The sequence below is a fragment of the Centrocercus urophasianus genome, unplaced genomic scaffold, assembly GCF_019232065.1.
Source record: "Centrocercus urophasianus isolate 14NV4802_14NV808 unplaced genomic scaffold, USGS_Curo_1.0 seq_33, whole genome shotgun sequence".
In the NCBI taxonomy this organism is placed as follows: domain Eukaryota; kingdom Metazoa; phylum Chordata; class Aves; order Galliformes; family Phasianidae; genus Centrocercus; species Centrocercus urophasianus.
This window is the reverse complement of record NW_024884900.1, coordinates 9,464,417-9,478,788: the sequence shown is the minus strand read 5'-3', so window position 1 is coordinate 9,478,788 and position 14,372 is coordinate 9,464,417. Positions and strand designations below refer to the sequence as shown.

The 14,372-nt window shown below is 57.0% G+C and overlaps 1 protein-coding gene across 3 annotated transcripts in view; it reads right to left on the bottom strand.

The window, feature by feature from the left end:
- The window catches only part of HIP1 (huntingtin interacting protein 1), a 33,936-nt gene extending 21,485 nt beyond the window's left edge, over nt 1-12,451 (bottom strand). For 2 of the 3 annotated variants that reach the window (XM_042830237.1, XM_042830238.1), the window contains exon 1: nt 12,335-12,451. In XM_042830237.1, the coding sequence (XP_042686171.1) occupies nt 12,335-12,451 (117 nt within the window). Of the gene's footprint in view, nt 1-142; nt 202-12,334 lie in introns of those variants that run through there. The other variant, XM_042830239.1, reaches the window with a different exon arrangement.
- Between the last annotated feature and the right edge of the window lie 1,921 nt (nt 12,452-14,372).

Below are 14,372 nucleotides of genomic sequence, written 5' to 3'. Positions count from 1 at the left end.
TCCGGGTCTCGCCGGCGGCGGAACAGCGCCGTGCCGGCACCGCGCCGCCCCGCATCGCGACTCCCGGCGAACCGCCCCCGGCCCCGCCGCGGCCCGAGGAGCCCCGCACGGACGCGGGGCCCGCGGAGAAGGATGCGCTCACCATTTTGCCCGCCTCCATGGCCGCTCCCGCCGGGCCTCGCTGGAGCCCGATCGGCGGGGCCGGGCCCCGCTCCCCGCTCCCCGCGGCTCCGCAGCTCCCACGGCGGCGGCGCGGGGCGGGAGCGGGGCGGGGGCGAAGCGCGCTCCCGCGTGGCCCCGCGGAGGAATGGGGGGAGGGAGGAGGGAGCGCGCTCAGCCCTGCGCCGAACAACAAAGGGCGGCCGCGGGGTCGGCGCGCGGCTCAGCTCCCCCCGCGCCGGGAGCGGCCCCGAACTCGGGGATGGGCGGGGGGCCGCTCCGCACGAGCCCTGCCTGGGGCTACGGGACGGGGAGCAGCCGGGCAGCAGGGAACGCGGCAGCGGGTCGGTGTCCGCGTTTCTGTCGAGAAGCGCTTTATCAGCTTCACGCGGCAGGCACGAAAGAAACCCAAACAACTTCGCTCTCGTTCTTTACGTTCCCTTAAAGCAAACCCAAAGCAGGGAGAAGGAAAAGCATCGCAGCACTGAAACGCAGCTGGCCCAGTGCAGAAGGTTCCCAGCCCCGGGGAAAAGATGCTGTGTGGTGCTGGCCGCGGGCTGCTGCGCTCTGCTCACGGCTCAGCTGCTCACTAAGGGACTCAGCCGCCCAGTTTTCACACCTTATCCTCAGCTTTCACCAGTTGCCCTCACCCTGTAGACACCTGGTGACATGAAAAAAGTCCCAAAGAGCAAATCCCCACTTTCAATGAACCTAGTTCCTACGGGAGAAGGTGCTCTGGTTCCGGTTCCTCATCCCAGCCCACAGGCAGCGCTCTGGGCGTAAGCACCATCCCCACTGCAGGCACCTGCCCCGTCCCAGCAGCTCCTTGCAGCACACGTGGCAGGAGCCAGGTGTCAGGTCTCCATGATACCAACCACAGCTCAGGCAAAGGAGGCAAAGCCCGGATGGAGGGACGTGGGGTGACAAAGGACGCTGGGTCTGCTCCCTCCTAGCTGCGAGCCCTGCTTTCTGCAAACATTTATGGGATTTGGGATAGCCCACCATCTGCCCCAAGAAAACCTTGGTAATTTGTGCATAGATGTTATGAATGAAGACAGACCATCTGAGATGTGCAAAAATGCTGCATCCGCTGCAGCCCCTTCTGGGAACACAGCATGAAAATGGAAACTGCTCGGAAGACGTACAGCATATGGAACATGCATGGGAGCTGCATGGAAAATGAAACATGGGAGTTGATGGAAGATGGGAATGTCGGTCCCCACCATGCAGCCCTGCCTACGTGGCACCGCCGCCCTGCTGTCCCCCTGAGTTAACGAGATCCAGGATTAATTAACTCGGCACCAGCTGGGCTTAGCATCACTCTGAACCAGATCTGGCAGTGCCTGGCTTGCTGCTCTGGCTCCATGGTGCAAAGCTCCTCCTGTGAATGCAGAGCACCACGAGGCCCCAGCCCTGCGATTAGCACCTCCCAGCCGGGCTTTAATGCCTCACTTACCCACACAGAGACCTTAAGGTAAGTGTGCTATAGGCATGCGCTGGGGCACAGTGGAAAACAAAGAGAACTGAGAGAAAAGCCCAGTTCTGTCCTCCACCACGACATGCATGTGAATTTTCCTACTCTGCCACCTGCGTGGGGGTTACACAGCTTTTAAAATAATTTGCGAGATCCCCAGCATTTCGCAGCAAACCCAATCAGCTCGTTACCATTAACCTCGTCTGGTTTAGTCTCATCCAGCTCCGAGAGGAGGCAGGGACCCAGCAGAACAGTGCTGGATCGGTCTTGGGTGAGCTCCTGCCATGGGTGCTGCCATCAGGGATAGCATGAGTTGGCGCCATGAAAGACATTCCTGTATGGAGCTGCTGGAGCCTGTGCCAGCACAGCACGGACAGCAGAACCATCCGGGGATGGAGAGACCCAGCTCTGGAGCTGCATGGCAAGGAGGGCTCTGAGGAAGGGCAGGCACAGGAGACAGGGCAGGGAAAATAGCAGCCAACTCCCACCGAAATGAAGGGAGTGAGGCGCAAACACGTCAGCAAATGGGGCTGTGTGTCACTGCAGGCGGGCTGACAGGGTCAGTCCAGCACCGATCTACGAATCGCTGTGTTTGCATGGCTTGACATTTCTTCTTTCTCTCTGAGCTCATGCTCCAAGGGGAGATGCAGCAGAGCTGGGCCCACCCTGCGATGTGAACCGTTTGCGTCTCAGAGTTCACTGGTCTCTTTTTCTCTCCCACTGCCCTTTTTACCAGGTCTAAAAATACTCCAAAACCTTTTAAACCCTCTTCCTTTGCAGCCTCCTCCTTGCTCCATGACTAATGATGTCTGGAGCTCCCTCCTGATAGCTCCACATTGCCCTGGGAGGACAGAGCTGGAGCAGCTTTCGGGCACCCCAGAGCCTCACAGTGCACCCACAACAGGATCGTCCCTGTTTGCACTTTGATCTCCCATTGCTCGGGATGTCCTCTTTTCCCCACTCCTGCTTGGAAAGTGTTGGAGCCAATTTGCACGGCTGCTCCCCTGTGTGAGGGCAGCGTATGCCGTCCCCGTGCTGGGAGTTATCTCCTCAGTGATCTCTCCTCGGGGGATGCAATGTTTCCCAGCTGCCTCAGCCTGGAGGAGCCACCCAACCCAACATTTGTACAGAGCTGGCAGCTCCTGGGCATGCTGGGGCCTGGAAGGGTTTGCAGATGCTCACCCTAACTCTCGGCAGAGCCCCGTGCATAATGCAGAGCTGGAAGGGCACTGACAAGCACTGAGCACATAGGAAACCATTTGCTTTCTGCTTTGCAGGCTTTAGGCATTCTTAGCACCAGTCCTGTTCTCACGGCTCCGCACAGCAGCCCGTGCTGCAGGGATGAGCTGAGCCATGCTGGGCTTTGGTTCTGGTCTGCAGAGCTGGGGATGCTTTGTGCTGGGTGGGGGTCATTGGCTGCACCGTGCCATTCTGGAGCCATTTAGAGAACAGTGTATGCCTGAAGTGGGTGCAACCAAGGGTGAAGCAGCTGCTTCCCAGTTCCGAGTTGTGCATGAGCCATGCTGTGGCACTTTAGGGCAGATTTCTGAGCTGTTCAGGTGCTCCAACACACCAGAAAATCTTGCCAGATCATTAATGCCCAAATACCTGCAAATCTTGATTTTCGATAATACCCTATTTAGCGCAGGACTTAAAAGCTCAACTCATTAAAAAAAAAAAACAAACAAACCAAAAAGCTTTCTAATGCTGCAGTTCCCCATGCATGTGAAAGTGAGAGCACAAAGCTGAGGGGCCAGGGGTGGGCAGTCTGGGCTGCAGGCAGGGGGGCTGCACCATGCTCTGTTGCGCTGTCAATATATGGATTGTCTTCAAAAATTAAATGATCCAGCCACGGTTCCTGCCCCTGTTATTGATAACGTGTTATTTTTAGCTGCCGGTTCCATCGATGTCTGCTCGTGTTCCAGTGCCTGCAGCCGGGGCCGGTGTGGGGTGAGCAGGAGCTCAGCAGCTGCACAGCAACCAGCTGAAAAACGCACAAGATGGGAAGGACAGGCAGCGCCTGCCCTGCGGGATCCCAGCTCTGCAGGGCTGCTCTGCGGGACCGGGGCAGGAGCAAACCATGCGTCCCACTGGGCACTGGGCATGGAGCCTTGCAGATGGGGCAGGCACTAGCTTATGTGCTAGAGCCAAAAGGACAGCATTCAGTGGCATCAATACCACATGGGTGTAGCCGAATTGCAGCAGGAGGATGTGAAACCTCACGTCTAACCTCAGCTAATATTAAGTGGCCACTTGCTTCGCACTTGCAGATGTCTCCGTGTCCCCTGCATCTCCACACGTACGTGCGGGTTCTCTGGAAAGCCCTTGTGACTCTACAGTCTGTCTTCCTTTACATGCATGCAGCCCACTCTGCACAATGCACCGCTTGAGTTTTGCACTTCCTTTTTGTGAGCTGATGCGACGAGATAAGCACAACGCCCAGCAAAGGAAGCGGGGTCAGCAGAGTTCATCAGTGAGCTGCCCGAACACCAGCGCTGAGCTCAGTGCGTTCACACTGCTCCCCTTGTCAGAGAGCTGGCACGTGGAGCCTGGTGCTCCTCCATCCCATCTCCAGGGTGCTCCTCTGACCCCTGGCTGCTCCTCTTTCCCAAGTGCTCTTCCACCGCCGAGTGCTCCTTCATCACCTGAGTGCTCCACACTGGGTGCTCCTCCATCCCCCAGGTGCTCCTCCACCACTGCTGCTCATCCATCCCCGTCTTCCCTTCGTGCCCCCAGAGTGTACTCAGCTAAATGCTCCCAGGCAGAAATCAATGGCTCCTACTTTCTCTTCACTTCTCCACTTTGCAGCCCGTCCATAACAGGATCGTTGCCATAAATTATTCAGCAAACAAGTCGATTAAATGCGGCTCCCGTTGAGTTCCTTTCAAAACTCTTAAGTTTTGCCTTGGAAGCATCAGCTTTATTTACAGAGAGCCAGCGCAGCAGGGCTGGAGCATGAGGAGCACCAGAGGCTGCAGAGGAAGCAGAGCCAAAGTACCTCCATCCCTCAGCTCATCCCTCACATCCTCGGGTGCTTGGAGAGGCAGATGATGCCCCATGCCTGGCAGTGTTCAAGAGGCATTTGGACAACGCCCTCAATAACATGCTTTAACTTTCTGTTAGCCCTAATGTTGGACTCTATGATCTTTTGTAGGTCCCTTCCACCTCTGGCCATCAGCCAGAGGCCATGAAACCCATGGGGCACAAGGCAAAGGAACTGGTTCCAGAATGATGGGTACAAATGGGTGTTCCCAGTAACAGTGATCTTGACACACCGGTACTTTTACAGTGTAGATTTGCTGGTACCATCACCTCCGCCTTCCCTCTGTGAAAGTTAGAATTAGTGACCAGAGTGAGATCTGCTGATGGACAGACAACCTGGGTTCAGGTTAGAAAATCCCCTCACGCTGCTGACAGTGACGAGGCCAAGGCTGCCCAGGCTGCATTGAGGTCCCCGCGTGGTGACCCTGCGAGCAGCACTGACCTGCGCCCAGCACAGTCACAGAATGGTTGGGAAGGAAGGGACCTCACAGCACCCTCAGCCCCATCCACCACGGGCTGGGTGCCCCCAGCTCAGGCTGCCCACAGCCCTCCATGGCCCAGGGCACCTCCAGGGATGGGGAGCCCACAGCTCTGGGCAGCAGTGCAGCACCTCACAACCTTCATAGTAAAGAATTTCCCCCTTACATCTGATTTTCTGATGGACTCACAGTGGGAGAACAGAAGAGCAGCCACACTCTGGTACCTAAGTGCATGTTCCATGTGCTGTGACAGAAGCAGCAGTGGCCACACTGTCCCTGCTCGATCTCTCTCATGCTCAGGATACGTGTGTTTGTTTGCTACAAGTGGGGAAAGCAAAAGCATGTGGTGCCAAGGGACGTCCGCCGGGACGCGGGTGGAGCAGGGCGTCCTCGGAGCCAACGCTGCGGTGGAAAAAACCCAGTGCTGGGAGGAAACAGCTCCTTCTGCCTGCCTGAGGCTTACGAGCGGGGCAATCACAGGCACGAAAGGCTGCAAAGTTCCTTCCTGAGATCCAAATATTAGTTTTTACTCATTTTCCATTTCTGAAAACAAATGCCGCTGGCCTGGAGCGCGCCAGTGAGCCCTTTCACTTCCCAGCCCTAGAACAAAGGGCTGCACTGTGGTGCTCTTCCAGCCCTGGGACCGCTGCTGGAGAGGAATCGAGAAGGCAAAACCCTGCCCTGGGCGTGGAACACATGCCTGTGCCATCCAGCAGGATGTGGAAAATTGCACTTGAACTGCACACGGAGGAGCCGGAGCCATCAGGAGCCTATCTGGAGGCAGCGAGGTCCATGTGTGGCCACCATCACGCTGCGGTGCCGTGGGGGAGAACCCCACTGCGTTTCCCTGGGCTTTATACCAGGGATGCTGCAGCGAAACCCTGAAATCTTCCAACTGCTTGAGATCATCATACTAATACGCCCAATTTAATTATTTTTAAGCCATTCTGGACACTCCCAGGCTGCGGCATAGAGCCATCCCAGCACAGGTCCTCACTGCCTCCAGGGCATCCTCCTGTAAGGGATGCACTGTGTCCAGAGGAGAGCCATGGGACAAGGGACATACAAACACACTGCGAGGGCTCGGCCCCAGGGAGTGCAGCACCCAGCTCTGTTGTTGAGAAAATCCTCCACAATTCCTTCAGGCAATGGGGACTTGGAGCACATTTTTGGATGCCGGCTCCTGGCTGAGTGCAGCCTCACCCATCCCAGAGGTGTGTGCAGCTGAGCACTGTCCTCACTCCTCATGGCTGCAGGGTGGAATTGCCCAGGGTTAGAGCAGGCTGTGCCTGGATGCTGTAAGCACAGCACATGCCTTGCAGGCTAAAAGCAAACGGGCACTTGGAGGCACTAAGACACCCTGAACTCGCTTATCAGAAGAAAGGAGCTCAGCAGACTCCGATCCTCCATTATCTCCGATAGCAATCAGCAGCTCTTAACATCTCCACACTCAGCAAAATCTCCTTTACCTTCTCCTGAGGGGAAGAGAAGGTGGAGATATAGAGAATAATTGATCCTGCAGCAGCAGGAAGGGGGGAGAAGGGTTAAAATCATAAACGATTCAATGCACGCAGCGCGGCTGATTGCCATTTCCACGTGGTGGCTGGTGAGCAGGAAGACTTGGCTCAGCTATGACTCGGGTGCATTCTTTTGGCAAAGTACAAGAGATGCAAAGTGGGATGTCCCCATGGGCACCCCCAGCAGGACCCTGGGCAGAGCAGAGCCCCAGAAAAGACGAAAGAAGCCACGATGCAATAGGCACAGGGCGCCTTCCCCAGCTGGGCATCTGCAGCAAACTTGGACATCTCTGTTAAAAAAATAAAACGGGAATGCGTGAGACGATGCCTATTTCTAGCTGTGGCTCCTCCCCTGTGCATTTGGCCTCCCCAGCGACTCAGTAATTCAAGGCACTGCTTTTGGAGCTATAAACAGAGCCCAAGTGGGACTGCCATTGCTGAGCAGACGAACAAGGGCAGAGCCTGTGGGGGCAGGGGGTTCTGCAGCAGCAGCAGCAGCAGCAGCAAAGAACCCAGAAGCGTGTGTACCTTTGCACCCTCCAGACAAGTGTTTACCTCCACAAAAGCAGCCAGTCCTTGCTAGCTCTGTAGGAACATTTCATTCCCATTTGTGAAGTAAACAAAGTGCTTTTTGCTGGGAAAGCATGGGATCTCCATCAGGTTACAGACTGGGAACGACGCCACCAACAGAGGTTTTCCCAGGCAGCACAGAAGTCAAGGACTTCCTCTCCTCCCCTCCAGCCATGCCTTCTGACCTTCCCACATCACCAGAGGAAGGGCGACTTCTGATGGGAGCACTTCTGGAGACTTGAGATGTGACATGGGACGTGATACGGGATGTGACACGATGTCAGCACACTGCAGGTGCTGCTAATTCAGCACGGGTGACGGCAGCCACGTGGAGCTGGACTGCGAGGTCCTTGGGGTCCCTTCCACAGCAGGATACTCCAGGACTCGGGGCTGTCAGGAGGAATGGGGACAATCCCTGGGCTGCGCAGCAGCGTGCTTTGTGCTTACAGAACCCCGTATGCTTGTCCACTTTATGTGAACACAATGACTGGAAAACACTATTTTCCAGCCAGCATCTGCTAATTAAAATAAAAAGCAATGCCATACACTCTCTAGAGAGCTCTGGGCTGCTTGCATGGAATAAAAGAGACAAATGTTAACAATAACAGCAAGTCTCCAGCCCTGCCCTGATGAGAGAAGCCTCTGCTCCCAATGGGTTCCTTTGTTTGCAGCAACTTGCCTCCTCGTTCTGCATGGTAAATATTTAATGTGCCATCTCGGGCAGCCCGGCTGCTGGGAGAAAAGTGCTTTTTGGGTCTGTGTCTGTGGACCATGAGGCAAAGCAAAAAGTAGGGGTGAGAGCCACGGGGCCCAAAGGACACCTCACAGCCCATGGCAACGCTGGGTGCCTTGGGATGGATGTGCACACAAATGTGGTCTATGCAGGGAGCGATGCCATCAAACTGAGATGGAGTGTAAAACCGGGTAACAGTCAGGCTGTGACAAAAGTAGAAGGCAAAATGATGAAAGTCCTGCAAAACAATGATTGCAGCTCTGGTAATGAGAGAATGCAACGGTGCCTGCCTGTCCCAGCACCAAACCAGCACAGGGGGCTGAAGGCAAGGCAAGGATGGGATCAGCACGCACATGCTGAGCCCCACGGGCAGGTGCAGACACACTCACCTGAGGTGTCCCTGGCTGGGATCCCCAGGGCATGAGCCCAAAAATGCCTCCACCAAAGGAGGAACTGAAATTCTGCCGCTACAAAAGGAAGCTGCATGTGCTGGCACACAAAATATTAAATGTCTGCACACAGCTTTGAGCCGGGAACTCTGCCTTCTGGGTGCAGACTGGAGGTAATTTACCTGCCACCCTGGTCAGCCCGAACAGCAAGCAACACACAGCCATGGCCAGCAGTCGTCAGGGACGTGCACATTCGGGCTGCAACCCCGCTGATTGCCTGCCTCCTCCACACACTCTGTCCCCAGGAAGTTTTCCTAGATAGTGACTGGGCAAAACGAATCAGGGCCCTCTGCTCCTCGTGCTGCTGCATCACCCAGGCTGAGGTCATGGCAGCAGGACTGGGGTGTCCCGACTGCCCCAGCCAGATTCCTTTAGGGTTGGGTGGGTTTAAATTGATTCTCTGCACCTGTGCATAGCAGACACTGAGCTGTAAAACTGGAGGTGACCAGGGAGCACGGGGTCTCGCTGTGCCTCAACACACCCAGCTCCACCAGCACCTCCTTGTGCTGCCATCCATGGCCCCACCTGCTCCCTGCACCCACTCTCTGAGTCCAGCATCACAGAAAAGCTTCAGTTATTTCTGCATGGATTTAAATAAAAAACCCCACCACCCTAGATTTCATTAAGGGAAAGGCAGACCTCATGCAGCTAATTTGAGAAGAGAAACTATTTTCTTTCACAGAGGCGAAGCCGTGGGGATGGAAATAAGTTCCTAAGTAAGACTCGCTGAAAGGAGCCGGGATGACTCATTTCTTCACTGCTGAAGCTGTATTCACTCCCAGGCACCTCTAATTCCTATTACAACAAAAGACACCGGGAGCATTGGGGATCACTCAGGACAAGGCACAAGAGCTCGATTTCCTGGAGATGAAAGAGCAGAGAATTAATCCCCTGTATCACCGGCTCCCCCAGGATGGGCTCAGCTGGCTTCATCCCTCACCCTCCACAGGCAGGAGCTATTTTTTCCTGTTCTTGCCAGTGTCAATATGTTTCTTTAAATATCTGTACAGAGAGGCTATATATATAGCAACACTGGTGCTTTGAAAGGAGCCTCATTTCCTGTGTAAGAACTGAAGTTCTTGGCAAAACTGCCAGCGGCTGCAGCATCTGAACCACAAAAATTGTTTTGTAAAAGCGAAGATGTCAGAAGCAAAATGGCATTTCCTCCATGAGGCCAAGTCACAACGGACCAGCTCCTGGGTGGAGAACGTCATGGTGCTCACTGCAGTGCATGCAATGAGGTTTGGTGTGCTTTGGGAACAGGGCTGCTCCCCACTCATGCCCACCTGCAGAACTGGCTGCAGGATGTAATGGACTAGGCTTGGTGCAGCAGAAGATTGGATTTGGGATGGCAAGGGGTGGTAGCAGAGCTTGTATAGCAGGAGCTGACACAGCACAGAGCTCCCAAGGATTCGTTTTGGGAGCTCAATCACCACTTGTGGCCGCACTGATGTCTTTCCATGAGGATTTCTCAGCCAGAAGCTGCTATTAGTGCTGGTCCTGCACCAGCATGGGGCTGTAAGGACCCAGCACACTACACCTGCATGCAAGGCAGCATGGCAGCTGCAGTGATCAGCAATCTGTGTTTCTTCTCACCGGGAACAACTTGAAGAGAAGATATGTGCAAACTTTTCAGATTTCCTGGAAGGATTTTAAGCAAGAAACGTCTTCTCCTAACACTTGCTACAATCAGGAGAAAGCCCAGAAAATGAATGCCCAAGGCCATTGATGGGCACAGGATGTGGCACGAAGCACACAGCAGTCCCCTCTCCAATGCCAGGCACCACCTCCAGCAGCACCACTATCCCCAAGGGCACAACATGTATCCTAACATAATTCTGCTCCAGCCCTGCAGCAGCAATGAGAACCACAACCATGACAACAGCCCTGTCCTGAGCCAGGCTGCATCGCAGAGGGAGAGCCTTAAGGCAGCCCAGGAGTATTCCCACAGCAAGCCACTCCTCGCTGCTGCACTGGACACCAACACCCATTGAGGAAGCCTGCACATCACCCCTTTCCACGCACATTCGCCCCTCTCCAGCGTTTGGTTTCCCAAAGGAGGGAAGAGGCCATGCAGAAGCCCAGAGGCAGCTGGGCAGACGTGCTCAGGGTGAGGCAGGACACCCTCCCAGACAGTGATGTTTCCAGATGATGCTCATCCCTACTCGCAGTGCTGAATACGTTCCTGGGGCTGGCAAAGCCACGGGCTGTGGGAGTGCCAGGGCAGCTGGTGGCACAGCAGAAGCTCTGGGTGGCTTTGTGTCCTGCTGTGACGCCCGTGCTCAGCTCCATCTGTGCGGGTCCTCCGCATCCCACAGAAATCCTTCCTCCTCCTGACGTCATCTCAAGATCTTGGCTCACCCAAGTGTCAAACATCTCATCTCTGCCAAGGCAGTGCATCACGTCCATGCACTGCAATAGCAAGATGTGCTCCTCAGCCCCATGCTGGCATGGGAACACCCACAGAAGAAGGAGCAGGGAGGAGAGGGGAAGCCAGGCAGGGAGGATGCCGAGGCACACACCCAAGGGAGGGTCCAGGCTTCAGTCCTTCCCCACACACCTCCAGCACAGGTGAGCCTTGGCACAGAAAGATGGTATGACATCCCATAACCACCACCAGCTCTTGGCGAGGTGCTCTCATCTCCCCTTTGACCACATGAGGTGATGGTGCCCAACCCCAGCAGCTGTTACCCAGGTCACCACGAGTCCTTCTGGCATGATTGTGGGAGGCTCTTTGAGCCCCAAATATTTTCCCAGCTGCCACGGGATGGGTGGGTTTGGAAGCAAGAAAGGGATGGGGCTGCGCTTGCAGAAATACAGGGAAAACATTCACTTGGAAAGCTGCTGAGTGTATGGAACTTTGGTTAAGAAAAGTCACTTTCCAATCAAGAAACAACAAAAAAAGCAACAGCATGAGGTTTCTACAATAAAACCTCAGAAAGAAGAAGTTTGACAAACATGGAAGATCTGAGGGGTGCCTCCAAGTTCCCTAAACTACAGAGAGAGAATTATGCAAAGGGAGCAGGGCAGGAAATTGCAGAGCTGACCGCCCACAGGAACTGAGAGCCACTCAGGGCCCAAGCCAGCACTGAGAACAGCTGCAGGGTCCTGTGCAGGAGGGACTCCCTGTGCCGCGCTCACCGCTGTGCCATCCTCACCTACCTGAAATCCTCACATTTCTCCTCCTGTGAGGCCGCTGGAGCTGCTCCTGGTGCACTGTCACCATGGAGCCAGCAGACCCTTCCCACTCCCCCTGTCCCTGCATCTCCCTGTGCTTTGTGCCTCACCAGGGGACCTCCACAGCTGTTTCCACACCCCTCATCCCCAAATCTTTCCCCCTAAAGTGCCTGCACAGCCCTGCTCCCCCAGACAGCTCCCGCAGCAGGATCAGGGCCAGGCCCCACTGCTGCAGCACAGCCCAGGGCCACGACAGCGGTGTGCCAGCTGTGCCTGAGCCTCAGGGGTGACACCTGTGGGGGCCCAGACCGTGAACCCAACGGCTGCCCCACCAACAGGCCCCAAGGCGAGGGCACTATGGGCAGCATAGCCCAGACCACCACAGCCTCACCCAAGATGGCGGCCAGCTGCCCACCTGGCGGTGCTGCATGAGCTCCGCCCATTTGGGACAGCCACGCCCACCGGAACGGCTCCGCCCACCCAGGGCTGTGCTCTTCCACCACCTGGCTCATCCAACGTAGCCCCGCCTACCTGACAGGCCCCGCCCACTGGAGCTACTCCAGCACACCTGGCCCGACCGCTCCCATCCCTAAGCCCCGCCCACAGTGAGTAGCCCCGCCCACCTTCCACACCCCCGCCCAACCGGCACACCCCCGCCCACCCGCTGGCCCCGCCCCCGCTCTAGTCCCCGCCCCCCGGGGCGGCACCACCCGCCGAGGCCGCCCTGCCCGCACCTGGGCACGCTCGAAGCTCTCCCGGTCCGCCTCCAGGCCGCCGCCGCCCGCCCGCCGGCTCAGCACTCTGGGCAGCGGGTTGGCCGCCTGCCGCATGGAGCTGCTCACGCGGTCCATAGCCCCGCCGCGCCGCTCCTGTTCCGTCGCGCACTCGCCACCGCTCCGCTAGGCGCCGCCGCCGGCAGGGCTGCGCGCCATTGGCCAAGTTGTCTGCCACTCACGGAGCGGGCCGCCCAGCCCGCCCCGCCTGCTCCCCTCCCTGCTTCCGCCCCTTTACTCTCATTGGCTGCTCCTAACGCCATCAGAACTTGCTCTCCGAAGGGCCGGCTCGAGCCGTGCAGGCGGCCAGCTCACGTGACCGTCTCCAGGCTCATCGGTCCGTCCGCACGCCGCTCAACACCAGATCTCGCCCCTCCAGAAGGGCTACGCCTCGGAGCTCCCACCCTGCCCTGTGTTCCCGCCCCCAAGCAAACTCTCTGCGATGATTGGCTGCGGCGCCTGCCGCTCATACACTCCGTCCTCGTCCGCGGGCGGCGATGGAGCGTGGCGCCCACTGGCGGGCGGGAGCTGAGAACGGGCACGGGGCGCCGGGGCTGTGGGGGACGGCGGGCAGCGGGGTGGGAAGGTGACGGGAACTTTCTATGACCTGGCTGTGCGCAGGGTTTCTGGGGCGGGAGGCGGCTGCAGGCCCCTCCGGCTGAGCAGGGGTAGGAGGAAGCACGGCTTGCCGTGCAGCGCTGTGTGGCCGCTCCGTGGTCGATCCCTGACATTGGCCAAGGGAAGAGCGGGGAGCTGGGCTGGGAATGCACCAGCCGTGCTCTGGCACCTCAAAAGCACATGCAAAATCAGCGTCCCCACTTCTGGCGACAGCAAAGCCATCCTGTCTGCCCCAGCAGAGGTGACAGGGACGATCCAGGAGGAGCTGCTTAGGATGTGGGTTGCCTCGAGCAATTGTGCAAGCAGTTGTGGGCTGTGTAACTCAGTGCTGAGGTGTAATTTTCCGCTGAAACAGTTGCCGCGCACACAGCGCAGCCGTGAGCAGGCTGCTGGTGTGACACATTTGCACATCTCTGAGCTTCTCAGGTTCCCAGCTGCTGGGAAATGGCCAGCGCTGTGCAGAAGGCCGCCTCGCTCCCCGGCTTGTCTCTGTCTCCCTGTCTGCCTTCCCTCTAATGTGCTTTCTGGAAACCTGCCTCCTTCCTTGGGGCTGTGCCCAACGGAGCTTTAATGGGTTTAGTTCAGCCACTCTTGCAGCAAGGTGATTAATAATTAAATAAATGAAGTCATTGCTGAATAGAGATGAAGGAACGGATGACCACAGAGAAAAAGGGAGGAACGGTCCATTGGATGCCTGCCAGTCCCACGCCACTCTGCCTGGCTAGAAGCACCCTGCTCCAGCACAGCCCCCAGCAAGCAGGTCTGGGGCTGGAGGTTGGCTGCATCTTGGACCCATGTGAGGGATTCATGTCAGCTGCTGTCTCTCACTGAGGTGCTTCTCTCTGTCCGTGGCAAGGTCCCCATTCTGGGACCTGGACTGCCCACTGTGGAGGTGCCTTGTCTGTGAAGGATTGGAGGAGGGCAGATGGATGCAAGCCAGAGCAGTCTCTTCCTACCAACTGCTCCAAGGCAGGGGCTGGAGCAGCATGGAGCCAGAACCAGCCCACGGTTGGCTGTTAAGAGCACTCTGTGGTGCTGCTGGGCTGTGCCTTGGAGCTTCGCAGCATTCTGGGGGTCTGCTTTCTGGTGGGAGCAGGTACCTTGCTGTTACGCAGGTTATGAGATGCGCAGAGTGGGCGCAGGGCTGCCCTGAGTTGGTCTGCTCCTGTGCCTCGTGTTTCATGGGGAGGTGATGGGGGAGAGTTGGAAGTAAGAAAGGCAGAGGGAAGATGGGCTGGGCACCATTGCAGCTGCCCAGCAGCTCCTCAGAATCCACGGCTGGGTTTCCTCTGATCAGATGCTCCTTCTTCTAGCTCCAGGAGGCTTTGCTGTAGCCTGGAGGCAAAGGGCAAAGGAGAACCTGTCATGGCGGTGTCTGTGA